Below are 24,199 nucleotides of genomic sequence, written 5' to 3' on the forward strand. Positions count from 1 at the left end.
CAGTCGGGTCAGCCCCCCAAGCTGGCATTCGGTGCGCGCCTCTGCGCCCGCATCGCGAATTTCGATCGGTCAGACGGAGGGGGCTCAGTGCACTACTCACAGAGAGCTCCGGGTGCTTGGGGTCCTTGTGCGACGCTGCACGGATTATCCCGGCCCTCCAATCCCACTCGGATACCTTGGAAAGTTTGCCTCGACCGCTCACACACAGAAATCGTTTGCCCACGATCTCTTCGCGGTGCTTGTAGGCCATTGCACATATCAAGTATCCATTCGGTGGCTGCACGAGCCGATGCCTCTTCGCACAGGGGAAACTGCTCGAATGCAGGAAAAAACACGACCACGTCTCCAAGCGCGAACGAATAATACGCGAGTTGAAAGGTCGCCACGTAACTGTTAGTACGCCTGCGCGACCTCCGGGAAGGCAAAAAGGAAAACAAAACAAAAATAAAGTGAGCCCACGTGACCTCGCCTGGCCAGTGGAGAGCAGCGCAGAGCATGGCCCAATGAGCATCCAGGGCGCGCAGAGCTCCGCCAATGGTGCCTGCGTCGCTTGAAACTGGCGCCTCGCGTTGCTTCGCGCCTCGTCCTCAGAGCCCCGTCACGTTCGAGTTCGGAACCTGCCGAGCAGCTACGGGCGACCCGGCTGGCTTCGCGATCAGCTGCCCCGGGCTTTGTAGTGTCGCGAGTGACGCGCAGCCTGGACGCCTGGCTTTGGTGGGGATGACCAGCTGACGCTTTCCAAGGACTCGCATCCCGAAAACAGAGGGACCATCCGAGAGTCATGATCTCCGGAATCATCTCGAGGCTCATTGTGTGAGTACCGAGCCTCTGCGCTATCCTCAACCGCGGTTACGGAACAAAGGCTTCCCATGTGTTCGCCTCTGTTGTCGTCGCTCCTGTCGACGTTGGGGACAACGGAGACTTCGCAACGTGCCCTTGGGCCCTCGAGTCGATGTTCGAGTTCGTGGCGATCTTGGCTACTTCAAAGAACGAAACGACCCAAGTGCGAGACGTTTCCGATGTCCGGGTGATATTCGTCCTTCTCTGTGTAACAACGTTTTGAAAGTGGCTGTCCGTTTTTCTTCCAAAAATCGTAGCTCGGCTGGATTTTTTTTTTTTTTTTATAATACAAATTGTGTAATATAATACTTCCCTTCTGCGTTTGTCCTGTCGCATTGTTTTTGTGTGCTGTAGTTTGCTGTACCTTCGGTGTTTGTCATGCTACACTGTTTTTGTGCACTGTTATATTTCGATCCATATGGCGTCGTCGTACCTGCTTTGCCCTTTGTCTGTTTTGCGCGTCTGTCTTTTGGCGGAGTTCCGTGGCGAAGCATCTCCTCAATCGCGTTACCATCTTGCGTTCTCCAAGCGAACGCAGATTTGTTTTGTTTCCAACCGGTGTCAACAACCAAGGGTGTGCGAGTTTCCGTCGCGTTGCATCTACTGCGCCACGAACGCTTCCTAGACCCGTCACATGCTGCTGTCAGCCGGCACATGTTGTCCTGAGATCTGTCTCTCGTCTCAATTGTTTCGCAGCTTTTTCAGTCCGCGCATTCATGTGCGACAGATTTAAAAAAAGAAAAGGAAAAAAAAAAAAAAGAAATGCGAGCAAAAAGTTCAAGGCTTCAGGTTGCCATTTCGCTACGGGTTTGCCTTGAAGGTCTTCGTAAATTTCCTTTTTTAGACGAACCCTGTCGACAGTCAGACCGGAACTATTTCAGTGGGTGGTCAGCGTTGTAAAAACGTGGGCGAGAGCGTTGCTCGCCTTCAAACTCTTCTGTGATTAGGAACTAAAATGGGAACTGAAAACCATTAAAGGGGTGATATGTTTTCGATAGCTGTAAACAGAACGGCATCTTCCTTTTTATCTTACGTTAACAAAAGCCCGAAACAGTGGGAACCATTCTATTATAGCCGTTTGGAACTGAAACGTCTTCCAAGTAGTTCAGTGAAGGGGCTCACATTTGTTCATCTGAGGTACAGCAAGAAAATGCGTATCATGTGCAGGCTTCCTAGCTAGAGTTTCTGGTGTTCTATACCCAAAGCACTGTGCATACATAATATTATTTCCAGGAATTAGTAAACATAAAGAGAGGCCCCGACCAGTTGACTGTTGGACATTTATTTTTGTTCTTCGTGGTTTCCTGTATATGTCAATACTACAAGGTTGATATTAATCTTGATGCTAGTCATGCCACGAGTGCTTTTCTCTGACACCTCAAGCGCTGAAGCGAGGGGAAACTGCACCTCTCTGTCTGTTAATATAAGATTTTCTTTAACCAAATATAATCTGGAGTGGCATCCATTCAGTCTCAGTGCACTACTCTGCACTGTTACACTGCATCACATCAGAATACTTGGTAAACACAAGTAAATCAACCAATAAACAAGGGGTGCCACTTTAACTGAGAGGCGGGAGACTTCCTCTTGCAGGTAATGCTGGAGAACAAAAAGCTGTATTCCTTGTCACGTGAAGGTCCATCAACTACATTGTAGTCAGTGCCAACTATTTTGTTCTATGCTCTCGAGGCTAGCGTAGCTTTCGAAGTGCTCCAACTCTGTCAATGTTGCGTGAGCGCATGGGAATCGGGCGCAAGACGAAGCCATGTGCTCTTGCAGCAGTATGGGGTTGTAGCAGCATTGTGGAAGCTACGCTAGCCTTGGCAATGGAGCACAAAATTGCTGACACTGAGTATAGGGCGTTGTAGAAAGAACCAGACATGGCAGATTTTTAAATATTTGTCTACTGTTGTGCGTGGAGAGAGTTATCTTAATTAACAAGATCCGACAAGGGCATGGTCATGAAGATGGGACTAGCGCTACTGAGGAAGTCCTCAATAAGCAGCTTTCTATGTTACATTTTTTTTTTTTTATATATACATGACAGCAATACAACATGCACCTCACAAGGCAATGGGCCGCTTTTGCGCCACATTCTTTATGATTGTACACGACCAACGGAATGAAGGAGCCCGAAAGTGAAACAATGCAAAATAGCAGAGATAGGGACTAAATATTTTACCAGTTCATAGTCAGTATACATCCCTCACCCAGCTTCAAACATAAACTACATCTATTTTTTGAGTAATTGATGAAAAACCACTACAATAAAGTACATCTTTTTTTATTTTGTGCAGCGGATCAATTTTAAATGACCAGTATTTAATTTCAGAACAGACCAGTAGATCTAACCCATCTTATTTAATTTGCGAAAATTGGTCTTGCATGGTAGAATCCTATAATTTACCCTGTAGATGTGGCTTGATGAACTTGTAGTAAGCACATATTCATGATTTTGGCTCATTAAGATGAGCCAAGACCAACAACAGTTTTTCTCCAAATTAAGCCAATTTCGCTTGAAAGTGACAAAGGTTGCTGTGGGTCACTGGAGCATTTAATTTCAGAAAACAAAAAATTAAAAAAAAAAAAAAAAGTTCTCTTTTTTTTTTTTAGTTGCTAAATAAAATGATTTGATGGATCAGCATATTTACATTTTTGCTTGATATTTATAATCATTGATAGAGGCAGTTGCACCTTAGATATTTCACAAAACAAATGCACTAATTAATTTTTATGAAAATTTAGTGTTGCTCATTAAGTGACTGATTTCTGCAATCTATTTAAATGGGAGTGTCTGACTGAGTGTGCTTAGACCTACTGCATGAAACCTTTTTCATTTCAAGTATGATAGGGTGAAGAAACACACGAAGGACTGTTTCAGCATTTATTTCCTAAATGAGATTACTTTTGTTGCAGGAATAGTGTCTAACGGCCATTTTTTCAGCATCCAAAACCTCCCAAAAATGAAGCAAATTTCATGGTTACGGTTACTGTATCCAAACCATTTTTTGTTTTTAGAAAAGGGTCCGTGTTTCTGTTATTGCCAGTATTTATTAGCCTCCATTATGCTTGCCCCTGCTTTATGTTTTTCTAACAAAGTGAACGCTATTATTGCTTTGAAAGAAGAGAAAGGTGGCTAATGAAATACTGCAAATTAAAACTTGCACTGCTGCTTGTTTTGCTTATGTATTGTAGCCCCGTAAGCCTTTGTTTCTGCCATTGTGTCATGCTTGCTCATGCATGAAGTGTTCCATTGACAGTGGTGAAGACAATGTACCTCCGTGTTACACAAAGATGAAGAGCAGGCAAATCTTTAAAGTCTAAAACATCAAAACTGGCACGACTACTTTTTTTTTTTTTTACATATATAATAATGATTTGTGCAAAAAATCAAGTCCCTTCTCTGCCGGTGATTCGGTTGCAATATATTTCGAGGTTCCCCCTGTGGAGCGAAGAAGCAACCGAGAAACGGACATTGCAGTCCCACATTGTCCCCTAGCCTCCATCTCCGTAAGGAGAACTGAAGAATACCTCTTGACTGGCGGGGAGTGGCATTGTTTGAACTGGGCCGAGCCCATCGGGGAGGGAGTGAATTGTGGTGTGGGGGTGAGCGAGGGGCATTCCTCCCCCCCAGCAGCTGCTGCCCTACGAGAGAGAACACCAGGCTCCCAGTTGGGAGAGGAAGCAGGTTTATTTTGGGGGGAAGGAGGGGGGGTTGGGGCAGGGGCTCAAGCCAAACTAGCTTGGCAACACTCATCACCTGATTCCCTCCAGGAAGCGACAGAACCTCTTTGCCAGCATGGCCTCCCAGGGTGAATTGCAGCGCGGAGTGTAGTGCTCCCGTGTGCCCCCCCTCCACCTCCCTGTGTGTCATGTTGCCCTATGCTGCCTTCTGGACCTAGCAGCTGCCCAGCAATGCGGCGACGCCAGCGGGCTGCCCCGCAGCCCCCCTCGCTGCTGCAGCTCACGCGTGGCAACCTCTGTGTTCTCTTGCTTTTCTCTTGTGCTAGCTTGCCGCAACTGGCTCACTGTTTCTATCGTCTCTTCAGCATGGTGTGCGGCATGCTGTATCCGGCGTACGCCTCCTACAAGGCAGTCAAGAACAAGGACGTTCGGGAATATGTGAGTGTGGGCACTGTGGGGATGGGACTTGCACACGTCTGCTCCCTTTGTGCTTGTGCTCGTCATTTCATTTTATATATTTTTTTTTTTTTTTCAGATGAAATGGATGATGTACTGGGTAGTTTTCGCACTCTTTACCTGTGTGGAAACCTTTGCAGACATCCTCATCTCTTGGTGAGTGTCTCTGTTGCACCTTCCTAGAAACATGCAATCATATTTCGCACCCTCTTTTTTTTTTTGTTGCAGTGATGGAAGTAATGCGCCGTTTGCACCAAATTGCGCCATAATCGAGTCTGCTACTTCTTGCGCCACAGTGCCATTTTTTGTTAGTGCCATTTTTTGCTAAGAATTGCACTACACCTGTGCCGAGATGGGTGAAGTAAAAAAAATATATATAGTCACCGACCGATTCTTCGGACGCCGATAGTTCGGACTCGTTCGATATTTCGGACCAAAAGGAGGAACCGTGATTTACCCGATAGAAATAGTGCATATTCACAACCAATGTTTCAGACAGCTTGAAGTCCGGAAGTTTGATTCTTCAGACAAAATCGTCATGAGCGATCTGCAGGAAAGACCACAGAGAAGCGGCCATTTTGGATTCTATGTTGGCTGCGCATCGATTGGCTTGGTTTGGCAGCTCTACTTAAATACTGCTAGGTGACGCTGTACAGATTTTTTGTTTTTTCTCTAGCTGTGCGTCATTATCATCATCATTGTTGTTTCCAGTTTGCATTGTTAATATGACACTGCAGTCATGTATTTGCGCCTCTCATCTCGATCTCGTCTCGGTGAATCGTGTTTTCGGACTACGCTGGCTTGGACATCGTTGCACCATCTGTTCTTCCGCCGCTGCAACATGTTGCTAAGATGCACAGAAAGTACTCGACCATAACGCTAGAAAAGAAGGCAGCGATTCTCAAGCTAAGCGAAAGTTGCCGAACGCAAAGAGGCGTAACCTAAAACAAGGCGTGCAAGCGTAACCTGAACCAAGGCACTATTTACGGAGCCCGTTTAGACGTAATAAAGGCAAGTTTTTAACTCTGCTGATTTTTCGGACTGGTGTATTATTTGGACGTTTTTTTGGTCCCCACGAAATCTGAAACATCGGTCGGCGACTGTAATATTGGTCGACTTTAATATTTAGAAAAGTAGGAGGAAAGAAAAATGGTACAAATATGTATTTCAGAGTGTCTCTCTTCACAGTATAGTTTTTTTAATCTTTGGTGAGAGTACAGTCAAAGGCTCGGAACACATGCAACCACAAACACATACTAAATGCGCAAGTCATGGGCGAATCACTGCACTTGATTTATTTAGTCAATGAAAGATCACGCACAGGAGATGGACAAATGCCTTGATGTCCCGCTTTGACGCTGGTTGGTCCTAGAGGCTCATAGCAGCGGCTGCGCTTTAGATTAGGGTGAAACGGAGTATTGTGATTGCTCGTCAACAACACTGGTTGGTCGATGCGCTGGCGGACTGATTGCCGACATCGTCTAAGTTTCCAGACAATGTCGGCGATTTGGGGAGCTAGAAGTTGCGAGAAAACATTACCAAATTGTAGGATGGCAGCTATTGTGATAAGGCAGAACCAGGGTCTTGTCGTGCTGATGAGATCACTTAATTTTATCATGTCTGCCGCATGCCTCTGTGCCGCCTCTTGCCAGCACGCACGTGCTGAGCTTCACCGCTTTGCACCAGAGTGCTAGGTGCAGTAGCTTACAAGGATGAGCACCCGAGTTAGTGCGATAGGCTCGATAATTATGCCGAGTACTATTCCAGGTCTACTTTTTTTTTTTTGTCTTGGTGGTAAGCAAATTTAAAAATCTGTGCCGAGAAAAAAGACGTGAACCTATATTTGAATAAATAGTAGTCAAGGTTGTTCCTATGCAGCTGTCGATCGAAAGTACAGTGAACTTTGACTTTAGTGTGGTTCTAACACTGCTCAGGAGCAGTGCCACTTGCACAAGTGTAATTTTTCATAATATTTTGGGGTGGTTGTTTTGGCAGTTCATAATATTAAAGTCTTGAGCTTGGTAGCTTCATAAAACTTGGGGGACGCATTTTTGTCGATAGACGAGATGGATTTTGCAGTCATTTTACGGAACTTCTACGTACAGGCTAAATAAACTCTTCCTGGTAAAAGTGCAAGGGGAGAGAAGCATTATCCAATTTGAGCTCTTGTGCTACGATTAATTTTTCATCAATTTTTTAGTACCCATTATAAATGGGCCTTCTCTGACTAAAGCCTTCTTTCTTAAACGAACGTCCCGTGTTCCTTTGGCACTCTATCTCTTATTACACAAGGTAACAAGTAATATGCTCCAATATCAAGGAGGAATCCCCAGTTATTATCGTTGATAAACTCAGTTAGTAATACGGTCACTTTTTCATCCTCAAGTGATGTGTTAACATGTTGGCGTCTGCTCCAGAAGGATCAGTGACTGCTCCAAACCAATGTTTTGCCTGCTTCAGAACCTGCTACAAAAGATCAAATGCCGCTTCCATGACTGTTGTTGCAGGCTTCCGTTCTACTACGAGATCAAGATACTCTTTGTCCTGTGGCTATTGTCTCCAGCAACAATGGGCTCGAGCATCCTTTACAGACGCTTCGTGCACCCACAGCTCATGCTACGGGAACCAGTGAGTTGCCTGGAAAAACTGTGGTTGATCGGTAACAAGGTGGACCGCTATCATTATGAGTTTGTGTCATTCATTTAATGGCAACGATTGGCACATTGAGCTGTTTATTTTATTTGGAATTCATAAGTCAGGTGATCAGGAATTACTGGCGCCCAAACTGCAATTACTCAAAAATTAGTCATGGCATTTTGGTCTGGGGAATGACAGCTGCTAACTATAATAAACTTATTCATTTGCCAAAGAAAATCTTACGGTTGTGTGACAGTTATAGACCGACACACTGTTTACAAACAAGCCCGCGTTTGCCCACACCAGGTGTGGACATTGCGCGAGCGTAGAAACCAGATTCGCGTGAGGTGGAGCTAGTGCGCATGCGCCGTGGCGACAACAGCGCCACCGCAGAGGCGTGACGTCACAGCCGCGTGTTGGTCTATAAAGGAAAAACCAGAAATTTAAGGATATAGCCACTCGTCCTCAAATATGATATGCTTAAGGCAGACCAACTACTATATTACTTCAAACTTTTACAATGGATACATTAAGATAGACTTTATACCACACCTACAAACAGCCTGAGTGCATACCCGATTAGAAACCCAAGGCGAAGGATGCCGGCCATAAGAACTAACTATGGTCAACAAACGTTTACTTTTCAATCAGCGAAAACTCTAAATAGAGTTAATTTGGACATACACTTCAATAAAACATTTTTTTAGTTTTAAAAATGATTATAGAAGGTTCCTGGTTAGTAGTGAACTTGCATTTTCATGTGGATCGTGTATTGCACTGACAATATAGTCACTTCACAGGGTGTTTTTGGAAACGCAGGCCAGATCGCTCCTGCGAAAACTATGCATTTTAGAAAAAAAAGGTTAATGCCATAGTGGTCTGTACAAAAGGGCCATTATCATTCAGTATATTTGAATTATCAGTTACGTTTAAGTAAATAAATTTTTAAGCAACGTATGTGCGCCGCCACACATCGCATGTTGAAAAGGTTAGATAAGAATGCCTCCAGACTGCCGCATGAGGTTTGCCTTAATGTCTGTGCCAGTGTGAAGATGCACCTTTACGTGCGATGCATGGCGGCACACACACATTTCGGCCCCCTCCCCCCCAAAAAATCTTTCATTTATCTGGGGCCTCCTCTCTCCCCTCCCCCTTATACAGCATTTTGTCATGGCCGGGCCACCCCCGAAACAAAATCCTGGCTACGTGCCTGGCTGTAAGAGACCTTTTGGGTCACCTTTTGTGATGGACATCTACTGCACGAGGAGGAGAGGGGCACTAGGCCCCCAGGCTTGTTCTTCATAATGGCAGTTCGCTGTCCTGGCAGCAGTGCAGGAAAAGCATGACTTTGGATGCAAGGAAAAGCAAGAAGAGATCACCCAGGTTAAAGTGTCCAGAATCAAAACTCCAGCCAATAGAAAAAAGAAAGGAAAAAAAAAAAAGAAAACATTGTTATCACACTTCATTGTTTTCTTTCTGCTGCTAAGTAAGACAGCTCTTATTCTGTGTGGTATTTTGTCCTCTTCTGATTTCAAAGTCTAACATACTTGTTACCTTCGAGTAGAGTCTGGGTATAACAACCTCTTGGAAAGTGATATAGAAGGATTGCTAACACACTTGTCACTTTGCTTCATGATACTTGCTGCTTCAATGATTTCTCTTGTGAGTGAGTGATGATTCTGGCTGATTACGGAGCAGTTTTTTAAGTTGGCTGAGTATCCACAGTCACGGCAGTGAATGCCTACAAGTCCTGAATTGGCTACTTGAACGTTGTTGTTATGTTCTCTTAGTCGGTTGTTAACACATCTTCCTCCGAGCATTCCTTAAACAAACCTAGGCAAAGTCCCGCTACACAGCCGGATTGTTACAGTAGGCTTGAGCAAATTTTCAGAAATTTTGGTTGTCGCTTTGAGTAATATACCATATGATTTGATCTCTGTATCACACAGTGACATTATTTAGAATTTCTGCAATATTTCACTTTGTCACTGTTGGTTCCGCAGGTTAGTGAAGTCCCTTGAGTGCACTTCTCAGTGTGCCCTGGTGTACTGCAGTGAAGCAACAACTGGAAGTAGTAATTGCGATTCTGCTTATCTTGCTTTTCTGCAGTGCTCCTGTGTGCTAAGGGGAAAAGCACCCCTCCATGTGGGGTGTTGCACTTGTAGGATTGGGTACATGAAGAATGGGAACTTGTTGTGTGTTGATATAACATTTCAACCTTCCATTAAAAATTTACCAATAAAACAACAGCCAGTATATGTGATTAACTGCAATATCCTAAAGAGCTTTTTTTTTTTCCATTTAAAATCTATCAAGGATACTTTGGCATCACGAAAAGATTTATATGGGCTGCACTATATGGTTATCTTTTATGTCAGTCGTCACATTTATATATGCTTTAACTGTTCAATGGCATGGTCAGTAGAGTAAATTAGAACTAAATTAGCTCGAGCAGTAGATGGAAGCTTGGTGATAACCTATAAACAAGCTTAATTTTTTTTTTTTTTTTAAAGAACATGTTTATGATTATAGATCTTATTATTCATATCCAAACTTTATTATCATGAAGCTCTTATATAGTGTCATTTATGTTCAGAATTAACCCCTTAATTGTTTTGGATAAGCTTAGCTCGTCAATGTGGAGCCGTCCCCAAAGTGTTGAGGACGAGTATAGCTCATCTGCTTTCCGTTCACGCACTCGACCGTTTTGGACGAACCAGGCTCGCTCATGGCTTAGTTTGTGGCTCTGCCAACAGATGTCTGCACTGAAATGTTTGAAATTTTTTTTTTTCCATTTCATTTGTGGCTAAAAATATGATATTGAAAGCAAAACATTTGATTTTGAAGACATCAGTTAAACAGTTGAGGGTCAGAAATTTGGTTAGGTTAAATGACGATAATTTTTTTTTTATCTGTTAATAAATTGTTTTATTTCAACCTTTAGAACTTACAAGACATCAGTTTTGGTACTCAAAGTTGTTCTATTCTAAAATTATTGTTGCGGAAAATACTACTACTTGGTTAACCTTCGATTCCATGCCTAAAATAACCATAGCACTGCAGTTCATATTGTCCGTCATCATTCAGCATTTTGTTGTTATGCAACTAAACAGCTAGCTGAGTGTTTAAGGGATCAAACCTGCCTTGCAATGGATGCTAACAAAAGATTGTACAAATTTGTAAAGGCAATGTATAAATTTTTTTTTAGTTGGACATGCTAACATACAAATCTTAACATAGTGTTCACAGTGGTACGGATAACAATGCAGTGAGTGGTTGTGCCCCAAAACATTCTTTTTGCTGCTCCAAAAGGTGCTTCAAATGATTTGGATCAGTAGGCATCCGGTGGTGTTTCACTTTTCTTCCACAGCGCATAACAATCGGTAAAAATAATTTGGGGGGGGGGGGGGGGGGGGGTGAAGAATTTTAATATGTTTGTAAGAATCTGCATGCATTGAGAGCAGAAGAGACAAAAAAAAGGAGAAATAAGTATAAAAGAGGAAAACCAGAAGCATGAAGGGGTCCACTGATGGTGAGCAGCAGCAGGGTAGTTGGCAAACCCCAGTGATTTAGTCATTTGCAACTCAAATCTTTTGTTGCCCAGTTTCATCCAAGTGATAACCTCTCCTCTCATTTCGGTTGCTATGATTGACCTCTTTAGAGATCTCTCATAAAGACATCATCAAGAGGCCCTAAGTGAGACTCTAGTTGGTTTGAAATTACTCCTTGTTCTATTGCATCCTTCGTGTGTTTATTAGGTGTTTGCTATCAATCTCGCACACTTTTTTTATTTTTTATTTTATTTAAGAATACTGTCAGCCTTCACTTGAAGGCTATTACAGGAGAGGTAACAACAATATATATAGTCATATCAAAAATTTGAACTCTATACATATGTACGTAATAGAAAAAGACTGTTATACAATTTTTAATTGAAGACAACGTGAACCATGTCGCCACACTTTGTAAAAAGAAGTGAAATAGAAAAAAAAGGAAAAACGCCCTTTTTATTTATTGCTGGGTAAATATCTTTTCTAAAGAAGACTCGAATTGGGACATATTTGCAGAATTAATGACATAATCTGGAAGTTGGTTCCAGTCTTCAATTGTTTGCACAAAGAATGAATATTTAAAAACGTCTATCCTACTATTATACGGTTGGATTGTTTTATTGTGATTTAATCTGCGCGATCGTTTATGTGTTTCATTTAAATATAGTTCTGCACTTGCATCATCTCTTATTGCATTTTACACATTAAAAATTTGCTAACAAGATGTGCTTTTGTCGTGGTGCACAAAGCTTGGTTCACACTTTTTTTTTTACAGCGGAGCTGTTAAAGGCAACTCCGCTCAATTCTGAAAAATTTAGGCTTACATGTGATTCAAATTCACAAAGCACTACTAAACAACTCTACGTCTTCGGATTCGCGAAACGTGGAATATTATTTGTGTAATCCTAATTTGAACATCAGCTCATATCGAAACCGAAACTTCGGCTGCGTCAGGCAACATTCGTCTCGGGTCGTCAGAGTCATGGCCACGTCACGTCGAACCACGTGGTCTTGTGACGTTCAAGAGGGAGCGAGAAACAGGACACGCAACGTTTAGGCAGGTCGCTTCGCATGGCGTGGGCGGTGATGGCCCGGGGGAGAGGGGGAAGGGGAGAAGATGAAAGAGGAGAAGGGGAGCGGAGAAACAGACCGATAAGCGCACAGGGCAGCGCAAACTAGTGAATCCATGTTACGGTGATCATGTGAACGCCCGGTCAGCCAACACCGGGAGGAGAAACTCATGACGTCATCATTCGATTTCGCTCTAAGAAGTAAAAACAAACAAAACGTGAGAATGACGTAGTCATGCCTCTGATGTAGTGGCTCAATGTCGGCTGCTCCAACTCCGTGGCATTGACTGCGCTGATGATTGCACCTCGCGCCGCACGCTAGAGTTGGCAGATTTCGGCGACTTGGCTCGCTTGAAGGTTTGCTGGCCAGTTTATTAAATATATAGACGGAATTAGATCAAAATATTTGACATGGGGTCTTCCTATATGATACTGAAGAGGGCTAAATAGTTTTCTAAATATCAAAAATGAAGCGGGGTTGCCTTTTAAGGGCTAGGTTCCCCAAAATCGTGTCCGGTACTAAAATCTTGTCGACACAAACCTCCACAAACTTCTGGATAAGCGACGGCGGCAAGCACGCAACCAGTCTGGTTTCCGCCATCGCTCGTAGATGGCGCCAACCTTTCCAGCTATCATAGAAGAATAGATAGTTAAGCGAGTTGGTGGGAATTCATCGTAGGAAACAGCGCGCAAAACAGACGAGGACGAAGAAGAAACACGCGTGACGAGCGCATCGCTCGTCACGTGTGTTTCTTCGTCTTCGTCTGTTTTGCGTGCTGTTTCCTACGCTCTTGTCAGTTTCGGTTTAGACTCAGGATGGGCTGTGCGCGTGCCCTTTCGGGGAAAGAAGACTGGGTGCGGCAAGAGCGGCGACGTACGCAGCAGTGCTAATGGGTTCACAACCGACGTGAAGCCTCTGTCGCCTCGACTTCCACTGTGTCCATCGCTTCAGACTCCCTTGCAAAAGAAGAGCACATCGCTTGCGTGGAAAGCTACCAGCGATGTAAACGGCGCCGGCGCAAGGCCCGGCGACGACAGCACTCCACGCCGGCTTAACGGTTCCCGGCTGTGACGGCGAGGTTCCGGAGGCAGTTGTGGAGAACCCGTTTGGCGTCACGTGCGCCGTGTGTGACCGACTCTGGTTTGCCAGAGACTTATCCTCGATCGGCGGCGTGTCGGACAAGAAGAAACGGGCGCGTGCGCGTTGCGCAGTGTATCGAGTCGGCGGACGTCTACATAGAACCGGCTTGTAGAACGTGCAGAAATTCCCTGCTCAAAGGCGCGGTGCCCCGGTTCGCGACCATGAACGGCTACAAGTACCCACCCGTATTGCAGCACCTACCGAGGTTGAACGTCGTGGAGGAACAACTAGTGGCGCCTCCATTCCTGCTCATGAGCCTTCAGTGGTTGACGTGGTATAACAAAGACAACCGGGGATAATACGGTTCTCACATAACCAATTACCCAATCACACCTTAATCCTTACATTTATAAATACTTAATTTCCAACATAGTACAGCTTCGCTCTTCACGAAAGTGGAAAGGCTGAATGTTTTTTTGTTTTTTTTTCTGTCTTCGGCATTGAATGTCGTCATATGCTACGGCCAAAGTTTTTGCCGTTCTTGACGCGCGGTTCTTTCTCCAGGAGATCGACGAAATGATTGCCAGGGCCAGGGACCAAGGCTACACTGCGGTCCTGCAGCTTGGAAGCAGAGGCCTCAGCTATGCCGCTAACGTTGTGGTGCAAACCGCAATCAAGGTGAGCTATCCGCGCAACTCATTTCTACTCCCTCTGCCTGGCATGCAGTACTGGCCTCTGCCCCTCTGCTCATCACGCCACTTCTAGTCTCTGTGCACTGCTTTTGAGCGTCTTGGCACTTTCCCTCCTTGGCCAAGCTTGCCTTTGCACTGCTGGGACCCTGCACTGCTTCTGTTGGGGGTTAATCGGCTGCGCAACAGCCGAGCTCCAAGTGGGATACGTGGCACTCGCAACTAAACGCAGGGGTTGTCATCTGCTTTGATTCAGGGTGCCGAGGTGCTTCCCCAGGCAGAGCCAAGCCACACTTTGCCAGAGCCAGCTGCTAATGAGTCTAACGACAGACGAGGCACACACCATGAGCAGTTGTGAATTTTTATGTGCGGTGCCACTTTGTGGGGTTTTGTATCTCCCTGATCTCCTTTTGTTTTGCCTCTTAAATAAATGTGCCATTTTTGTTCGGTTGCACAGCTTCTTCTTTGTTGCTAACAGGATTTGTCTTGGTTCGGTTTTTGAGTTGTTTATAACCTTTGTTTTTGCTTTCCTCGATTGCACCATGCGCATTTGGTGATGGATGCTGTATGCTTTCGCCCTAATAATAGTGCCATTCAGCTGTACTCACTGTAGCAGCATTGGCTCTACTGCCTTGGCGTTTTTCATTAGTAGTGAATGTAGCAGGGGCACCGTGCACGAGTCCTTGTGCTGACAGGACTTCTGGTGTATGTATATGTGCCAGTATTCCCTGCTGCTGTTTTTGCTTTGTATTTTCTCCAAGCTTTTCTTTCGCTGGCATACTGTACTACACAACTATGACTTCTTAAAGCAGAGGTTACTAGTGCCACTATACAGCCAACAGAGCAAGTGCCGGAATGTTTGGAGTGGTCGACGATGATTACATGGTTTCCTTTCTCGTGAAGTTTGAGATCCGCTTGCTATACTCTGTTCACCCCTAAGCTTGACGGTGTGATAGAAGATACATACTCGTTGAGCCAGTCTGACGTCCATCTTTTGTCGCTCGCTCAAGCTCCCACCCATATCCGCGTGCAGAGACTAGGGTCAGGTGATGAAAGGGATGCGGTTGATTGGTACGGTGAGCACGTACCTCCCGCTACACTGTTAGTTCTAGGTGCGAACAGAGTATAGGAGTCTTGCAATGGGAGAATGTGTGAAGATTCGTCGGAACGTCAAAAGAATGGTTAATTGAAAATGGGAAGCGTCCTGTATGCTTCTCTTGATTGTCCGTACTTGAAGTTGGTAGAACAAAAACACCTAGAAAAATGTTTGGCAGGAATTGGGAAGTTGGTAAAACGAAAACACTTAGAAAAATGTTTGGCAGGGATCGGGTAGCCACTAAAGGCTTGCATGGTAAAATCTGGGCGTCTGAGTGATGTGAGAAAGAAGTGTGCCGGACTAGTTTGAAGGTGGTTACACAGACAGTTGAAGCTGGTTACACTAATGCAACGTAATCGCTGCTGCTCGGTACACTTTTAAATCGAGATGAGGATTCTGAGCCTTTTCGATTCTTCAAAACTAATGGATATGTTTTTTTTAAAGTGTACACATGATGTTACAAATAGCTTTCATATCGTACATTGTTCAGGAAGCAAGCAAATTGTGACTTTGTGGTCCTCCATGCATTCGTGAGTGGAGTTGTAAAGGCGCATTCATATCTGCGACGAGCAGTCGCGCAACCGTGTAGCGGCTAGCGACCACCGTCACTACTCTGCGCACGATTGGCGAGTCCTTACCGTTAGTCACTTCTCGGGAGCTGCTGTTGATCCCGTCGCTCCTGCCATAGCTGCTTTCCCATTTTTGTCGTCATACAGTTACACATGCGTCACTTTCACCACAAAAGGAAAACTCGTGATATTGGCCTAGGTCCTTTGAAACCGTAGAAGGAAAGCCCAATCGCTACATTGACGTGCACCCTTTAGAGCTTCCGTGGAGTGTACTAGACAAGTCAAAGGTGGCACAGATTTGCTGCCATGCCGAGTTCTTTTATGGGCACTTGATCAGATTGGGGTGCTGCTTGCTATAAAGAAATGGGTGCTCTTGAGTAGCGTTGATCAGAGCCTTCGCGGAAACCTTTATTCTTGCTACCGCAAACCAATGTGTTGGGCAGACCTCTTGGTTGCATCTTTTGTAGAAATATGTAAACGTCGATGTAAGTAAACTCAATGCGCCGCTGATTTGCTCGGCAACTCGGCGACTGGTCTGAAAGATTGGCCCGGGAGCGACTGCTTCGAACCAGTCATTTTTGCGACTGCAACTGTTGCTCCGTGATCCAAAGGATGTCGTGCAACTGCTGCGACTCACATATGTGAATGCACCTTAACTGTGGTTACATTCGTCACTAGTCGCTGATGAGAGATGGCGCTTGAGTTTGCGTTGTTCTGCTTCTTTCGGGAGCATATACAGTGCTCCTAGAGGTTGTTTGTATTTAATGTGCAGTCAGTCACACCTGTGATATGCAAATCACTGTAAACAAGCTAAGCTTTGTGTGCTCAATATTTTTCAAATTGCAACCCAACTGTGCCTTTTGGAGTATGCTATGGGTAAGTTTTATGAAAGGAGAGACACAAACTGAAATTAAGGGAAGATGCAAGATGAAAAACGTCAGTTTTTTTTTTTTTTTCTAAAATGTGAGTGGGTTTTAGGGTGTTTTATCTTCCCTAAACCTTCACATTTTATGTATAAAAAAAATAAAAGAACCTGCACTGATTATGTTTGCGAATTTAGTAAAATACACATTTTAAGGACACCCGACGACCCAAAAAGGCGTAAGTAAATTTGAGCCATTTTCATATGTGCTGTTCTTCAAATTCTGGTGTCGCCCGCCATCACATTTATTTTGAGAAGTAAGCCTAGCTGTCTCTACTCCCTTGCATTCTTCAGTAGCTTCAGTTTCTCTTAGAAAAAAAAAATATCAAAAATTATTTTTTCCTGCTGCAAAAGAGTGTCACTACACATCTGTGGTAATATTTGAATGTGTTTTTATCCTTGCTTTTGGAGCTCTTATACAGATTCTGCAAGCGAGTTTTTGCTCTTAATATTGTCCTACCACAACCAAAACACACACATATATATATATATATATATATATAAAGAAAATTTAAATAAAGTTTTTTAGCCCTTTGAAAAAGGCATTTTTGTGATTTCCAATTATTTTAAAGTAGAGGTCTCACACACTATTTTTTTTTTATTATCATTGCACTCAGTTGTTTACAAAGAGCGACTTAGCTCATTTTGCTCTTTTATGTTTGTTGCCTTGTGCCACAGCCACACAAAAACATGTTTTTTGGTTTTTTTTTTTTTTGCATGTGCATTGCATTTAGAGCAAAGAAGAGGCCATATCAAAACTCCAGATTTACGAAAAGGAGATGATGCACAACAGAAAATTTCATTCAGTTATTTTAAATAATGAAACTTTTCCTGTGGCACACATCCGTTTATTTACGGTTCAGTTATAGTTACCGTTATATTTATAAAATAAGTTTTGTTTAGGCTTTTTGAAGTTCCGGTTTTCGTAGTTTGGTTACCAGTTAAGCGTTCGTCAAAACCACTTTGTTTTTCTCCTGTTTGAAAAGCTGAAATACAGATATTACGATGTTGCTGGGTGCAGAAATGGTGTTACTCTGACTTTAAGCCATCTTTTTTTTTAGAGGGGTTTGATTTTGAAGCTAGATATTTGTTTCATAATAAATGTTATTACATAGCCCCAATATTGAACAATATGTCGGCAGACTGAAATTAATCGGAGCTACTCACAGTTACAAGAACTCGAAAATGTGTTTGCCTCTTCTTACTGGTCGGGAGTCTATTTATTTACAATGTTCTTTTTAAAGGAATTAAGGTATGCCAAAAATGAAATGAAAGATAACTATAGTGCTATAACCCACTGGACGTTACTATATTTGTACTAAATGTGCTTCACACACAATGCGTTAGTTTCGTGGATCAATTTAATTCAATCGTGGGACCCTTGGATCTGTCTGTCCAGGAAGGCCGCCATGTTTAAAGGGTCAGTGACTTACACTGCCCACTGCTTCAGCTTCCTCGTGCTTCAGCTTTCTCATTTACCTTCCGCATTTCGAGACAACGACCTTTATGTTAAAGGCTGATCGCTCACCTCGTCAGAGTCGTCTTGCTACGATGCGTCTGACTCTGACTGCAGCAGTGATGAGAGTGATTGTTATTAAGAGATGTTGGGAGCTGGTCATTTTGTCTCGGACCTGCTGGCGACCCAGCTCCAGTGACAGCAATGAGATTGTTGCTGACAAACTCTTTGTCCGCGATTACCTTATCGTCAAAACATCAGGCTTGGCCGTGAAATTGTCCGCACGCAAAACCTTTGTTTTCAGGCATTACATCTGACATTAGGTTTCCATGCCTCTCGTCATGTAGGATTCTCTTTGGGTATCTAAAGAAAACCGGTGGCTGCTTCTTGTGTTTGTTCAGACATCCTACCACATAGTAGACTTCGCGCGACAATTAGGACTGCTTCACGTTGGGAGCTACGCAAGCGTTCTTGATGGCTAAAGGGCCCAACCGTGCGATCGTAGATCGGCGAGCGCAATGCAAGAGCTAACACAATGTCGCTAGTGACTCTTTCGAACACTAAAGCTTACGTGAAATGAAGGTTTTGTTAAGAAATTATTACTAATCTTCTATTAGCGTCTATATCCAAATATAATATTCATGTCTTTATCAAATAAAGTGCTTATTTATGCTTCTTTTATAGATGAATGAGTGATAGGTTACTGACGGTCATGCCGATCCGATTGGAGTCGAGTGCCAAGCATCGGGAATGACAACAACCACGGCTCTTCTGTTGTGTCGTTGTGATCCGTCTTTTTTTTTTTTCTCTTGCTCTCTGGTCACCAGAAGATAAACGCTGCAGAATTTTCTTGGATCCGCCTGCTCGCTCGCTTCTTTGGTTGGTCCTGTTTTCTCGACGAAAACGGCCAGGCATGAGGTCGCATTTTTCGCTCACAGCACGGGCAGCAAAGTTTTTTTCCTCATGGTCGTATTTAGTGTGTCTATGATAAATCGCTACCTGTCGCATCCTGGAACGAATTAGTCGCGGCTACTTCTCGCAGCAGCAAGATATCATCCATTCCTGAGAAGCGCGACTGCAAAGCGGACGCATTCGGCGTGATGGACATCTCGAATTGCATGCATCCCTGTCGCCGGCTCTTACTGGTCTCGCAGACTCATTCTCATGAGACCCATGCTGCGCTACACTTCTCGCAATTTTCTTAAAATGGCGCATTTTTGCCAGCTCTTCGCTAGCAGGAGCTCTCCCCAGCTTTGCCAGCTCTCCCACAGCTTCGCTAGTGGGAGAGCCAAAATAATCAACCAAAACTCTCTACTTTCAAATAATGAACTTCCTAATTGCTAAATTAAAAGGAATGGTTTTAATTAAAAACTTGCTGGGCATCATTGAAAACAATTATTAGTTAACTCATTTTAGAAAGATGTAAGGCACATGCAGCATTTTACAGCATTCCAAAAGATTGCTCAATTTGGATGAGTTTTTATGCTCCGTTTCACAATAACTTGGCGAATTGTGGAGGCTGCGGCCACCGCGACCCAATAAAAGGGATACTGGGGCCTCATTACCGCCACAGCAACAAAGCCCTTCACAAAAAAAAACTTAGTTCTAGGCTTCTTTTTTTTTTTAAACGGCAATTGAAGTTGCACAGTTCCATCTATAACAGGAAGATATGAAGAATAAATAATCCCAAACTTATGAATGTCAATTATATTTAAACCAAAAAAGTTACACCACATCCGTATCCGCTTGCATTTGTTCACCCTGTAGCGCCGTGGCCGTTCCCGGTCGCAGCCGTGTAATCTGCTGTTTCCACTCAAAACGCCGCACTGTGCCCTGGCGTTAGCACCCTTCACAGATTTGCAGCTAAATTGAGCGTATGGTGGTTTCATGAACTGTTCCAGAGGTACTCGCTACTCTAACAAATGGATATGTTGCTGCGGTGGACGTTTATCTAAAGTTGGTTGGTTTCGGAGCAGACGACTCTTGGCTAGCAGATGACAGCCAGTTCCTCCGGGCCTCGCGCCTCGCATTGGGTGTGGTGACACAAATGCTGCTGTGACGTCGGATCACGTGCCTCGCTCTGACGCTCTTATTGGGTCGTGGGGCCCTAGCCTCCACAGTTCGCCAAGTTATTGTGAAACTGAGTATAGGTTTCGATTTTCTATTGGAGTGCATCTTTGAGCCTGTGACTGAGGCGTGCAATGCTTGCAAGCTATACTTCACTCCTACGAGAGAAGCAAGGCCAATGTTGGGCAAGACTGACCGGGTTTCGTGGGCTCGTCGTTCTGTTTTCATTTTTCATTCGTTTGTGTGACGATCGGGACGTTAAGTGAAGTGTTACAAATGCAAACATTGCCTTCTATGTATTTTTGCTGGTGCAGGCAAACAACAAACTGACGCCATATCCATCGATTTCTCAAGAGCATTTAATAGGGTACCTCATCAATGCCTCATTAAAAAGCTATTTTACCTTAAACTTTCTCCAAACACAATAGACTGGATCGGAGAGTTCCTCACAAATCGCACGCATTGTACAGTCGTCAATAACAAAATGTTATGCCGGTCCTTCATCACCTCAGGCGTCCCACATCAAATTGTAGTAGGCCCATTATTGCTATTAGCATACATCAATGACTTAACAAAGCTTCTATTATCCCCCGTGCGTCTCTTCGCAGACGACTGTGTCATTTACAGAGCCATCAAAACACCAGATGACCATAGAATACTTCAAAATGACCTCAATATAATTGAACAGTGGTGTAACAATTGGCAGATAAGCCTAAACATGAAAAAGTACAAGTTACTAACATTCCCTCGTTGAACCACCTCGTCTAAATTTTCTTAGCAACTAGGTATCAATAACGTATGCCACTGCACATCATATAAGTACCTAGGACTTCACCTCACCAGCGATCTCACATGGAACAACCACGTAAACGAAGTTGTCCTAAAAGCTAACCGCACACTTCGATACTTAAAACCAACCTCGGACTGTTCGCCCGAAATCAAAAAGCTAGCCTACACAACCCTGGTTCGTTCCCAACTGGAATACATATCATCGATTTGGTCACCATTTCAAAATGATCTCTAACGAACTTGAAAAAATTCAAAACAGCACTAAGGTACATTCACTCCGATTAATCCTCCTGTACTAGTATCACTTCACTTCGTAATCGGTCTGATCTCCAAACATTTTCTTTTCGTCGGAGGCTCTCCCGACTTGCCCTTCTTCATAAAATATATTATCACAATCCGCAGATGAAAATGGTCCTTCTCAGCGTCTCAAATCGAATTTCCGCTAGGGTTGACGATGTATGTAAAATCAAATTCATCCGCACAACGAAAAGTATGAGTTTGAGAGTTTCACTCTCTAACTCATACTTTTCGTTTGAGAGTGAAACAAGAGCGCACTGAGAAATCAATGAATGGACAAAAATCTTCATAATATAAAATGTATGTAGGGCATGGATTTGGGCTAGGTCGTTCATTGTGAACTTCAGCAATAACCCGTGCAAAAATGTTGGCAGAAAAAGTGAAGAACAGGAGACAAAGTGCTGGTGTGTGTAGCTACAACCATGTTCGTGATGCATCTGAAACTACTTGAAGCCATTGGTATGTATACAAAAAATGCCACCTTTCTCTGCTTACAAGCAATGGAAAGAAAGTAATTTATTTCACAAATTTCAAATAATGAGAGTGGGAGAAAGAGATAATAGATGTATTTTAGAGATTCAAAATATGAATCCTGTATAGTTAACAAAGATCCTCAAAATGGAAGAAAATGTTGCCAAACGATTGAGTAACTAGCCAACACCTCTGTTGCATGGAAAGATGTGACACAATACAGAGTACCTGAGTAGTCCACATAGTTTAAAGTGGTGAATGGGCTTGGACATCTTGAAAATTAAGACAGCCATCAACGAAAGCAGATATTTCTGCAAGCTTTGAAATACACTCCAAAACATTTTGAGTTTCTAGGTGCCAGTCAAAACTAAAAATAAGAATTTCAGAAGAAGATAAGCCTCTAAAAGCACCCTCCCAATTTCTGATGTATAAACTCCAAAAAAGCAGAACATTAGATATGCTACCTAGCATACCCAAACTGTAACAAAACTATGTTGGAGTGTTGAAAAGTTTGTTGGAAGATTGTAGTGCACCTAGGGATGGTATATGATAACATACTGCAGGGGCAAAGCCAAAGGGGGTAGCTTTTAGGGCTTTAGCCCCTTCCAAGATGTAGTTGACTAAGGCCCTAATGCATGGTACAATTCTTCATTCCACCCCTCCCCCACTTCCCCTCTAAACATTTCTGGTTATGCCACTGATAGACTGGTAACACTGCGCACTTCTGAGGAAATAAAGAGAACTTCAACAGAAGTCGGAAAGTGGCAAGGGTGAATTTGGGATGAAGCTTTAATTAAGAAGACTTGGTCCAAGTGAGTAGCCTATATAAGTTTCTACAAACTGAACACTTAGTACTATGAAAAAGTGGTGACGAAAAGCTTGATATACCCCTTTTTCTGATATATATATATGTATATATATATATATTGCAATGTTAGGTTACAATTTAAAGAGAAAAAGACCACACACAATCATAACTTCTTTTTATTTCCTTGGATGCTTGGGGCTGAGTTATTGCCATAAAAAGACAAATTCAAAATCAATTTTTCAGTGCTGAAAATCTTTTACTTTTTTGCACTTGTTGGTTGAAGGGGAAAGAAGCTCCTTGAGGGAACTGATAATACATAATGCAGTGCTTCCAAATTCTGCTATCCTGCATCCCATCAAAAACATAAAATATCTCCTCCCCCCAGCTTTTTACAAAGCCAGAAGCTTTTCGATTTCAGTGCATGAGCAGTAATACATAAAACTGATGCTGAAATTTTATTGGAAATGAATTAGCTGGGCTAGAAACCACCACAAAAACAAAAAAAATGCATGCTAGCAGGAATAACTGTTCCTAATGACTAAAGCAAGCTCATTTGTGAGTGCACAGTTTCTCAAAATGAGGCGGAGTTTGGACATTGAAACGCTCGGTTCGTTGTTGAGCTGCGACCTGTACTTTATTTTCATTGACGCCGCCACAAAGAAGCCAACAAGTCGTTTCGTGACCCCCTGCTAAATCTGTTGTGGCCCACCATTCAACAAATATTGACATAATGGATCGGCAACAATCGTTTGAACTCAATGGAACGTCTCTGATTTTACTTCCTTGCCTGTAGATATACGGAAAGAGGAAAGTACCTCTCTCATATTGCAAATTGAGAGAGGTAACCAACCCAACAGGCTCTCAACTTTTCTTGCTGACATTACTCAAAATTTTGTCAGTAAGTCTCCGGCAATTTAGTGCCATAAAATAGCAACAAGCTCAAACATGGTTTCCAGTAGATGGTACTGCTGATGCCTCGCCATTTACCCCGCCATCCTCCATTCACCCCTAAGCTGACAGTGCGGTAGAAGCTAAGTGCTCATTTGATCAGTCGTGCGCCTACATTTCGTCGTGATCACGCTCTGCCCATGCCTACACGCAGAGAGCAGGGTCAGATGATGAAAGGGAGACGTTTTACTGATCCGGCGTGCGCACAACTCCCACCACACTGTCAGCTTGGGGCTGAACAGAGTATGGGCATTTCTCCCATGTCTTTGGGTAGTGTTGACTGACTGTTTCTTTACTGGGACAGGAACCGAAGTAGTTTGAAGCAAAACTAGTTCGGCCTGCCCAGAAAATATCAGATTCCAGAAAGCCAAAACGTTCGCAGCATGTGTCGGATTTGCTGACATTGTGCTCACTCTCGTTCCTAGGGGCACCAGGTAGTCACAAACCACGTCCTGAGAGAGCTTGCTGTGCAGCAAATGGCTGGACAGATCACACAGGCAGAAGGATACGGAGGAGGTCAGTTCGATGCACAGCTTCAGTCTTTTCACATTTCTGCTTGGCGCTTTTCTTGGCTGAAATCCCATACGTAAGGTTACAACTAATGTGATGTGAATCGTCTATTTAACCTTGTGCCTTTTTACTTTACTTTCTGTTACAACACTAAGAAAGGAAGCCAGTTTAATGTAAGAAATTTCGGTTGCTAATATTGCCCATAGCATTCTCGTCACACTGTTACTGACACAATCATCAGCCAATATAAAATTCTTG

General features: G+C 43.5%; 2 protein-coding genes across 9 annotated transcripts in view; one reads left to right on the plus strand and one right to left on the minus strand.

Annotated features, from left to right (window-relative positions):
• LOC8053731 (lysine-specific demethylase 3A) overlaps nt 1-386 on the minus strand; it is a 335,808-nt gene extending 335,422 nt beyond the window's left edge. For 4 of the 7 annotated variants that reach the window (XM_040503281.2, XM_040503280.2, XM_040216826.3 and 1 more), the window contains exon 1: nt 101-250. In XM_040503281.2, the coding sequence (XP_040359215.1) occupies nt 101-250 (150 nt within the window). Of the gene's footprint in view, nt 1-100 lie in introns of all 7 variants that reach the window. The other 3 variants (XM_040216827.3, XM_040503279.2, XM_040216828.3) reach the window with 3 other exon arrangements.
• LOC8035989 (receptor expression-enhancing protein 1) overlaps nt 358-24,199 on the plus strand; it is a 29,366-nt gene continuing 5,524 nt past the window's right edge. The window contains exons 1-6 of one of the 2 annotated variants that reach the window (XM_029993511.4): nt 358-813; nt 4,890-4,962; nt 5,060-5,136; nt 7,488-7,608; nt 13,884-13,997; nt 23,857-23,947. In XM_029993511.4, coding sequence (XP_029849371.1) covers nt 782-813; nt 4,890-4,962; nt 5,060-5,136; nt 7,488-7,608; nt 13,884-13,997; nt 23,857-23,947 — 508 coding nt within the window. In that variant the 5' untranslated portion in view covers nt 358-781. The remainder of the gene's footprint in view (nt 814-4,889; nt 4,963-5,059; nt 5,137-7,487; nt 7,609-13,883; nt 13,998-23,856; nt 23,948-24,199) is intronic. The other variant, XM_042287290.1, reaches the window with a different exon arrangement.

Source organism: Ixodes scapularis, unplaced genomic scaffold (assembly GCF_016920785.2).
Source record: "Ixodes scapularis isolate PalLabHiFi unplaced genomic scaffold, ASM1692078v2 PGA_scaffold9__187_contigs__length_104089568, whole genome shotgun sequence".
Lineage (NCBI taxonomy): Eukaryota > Metazoa > Arthropoda > Arachnida > Ixodida > Ixodidae > Ixodes > Ixodes scapularis.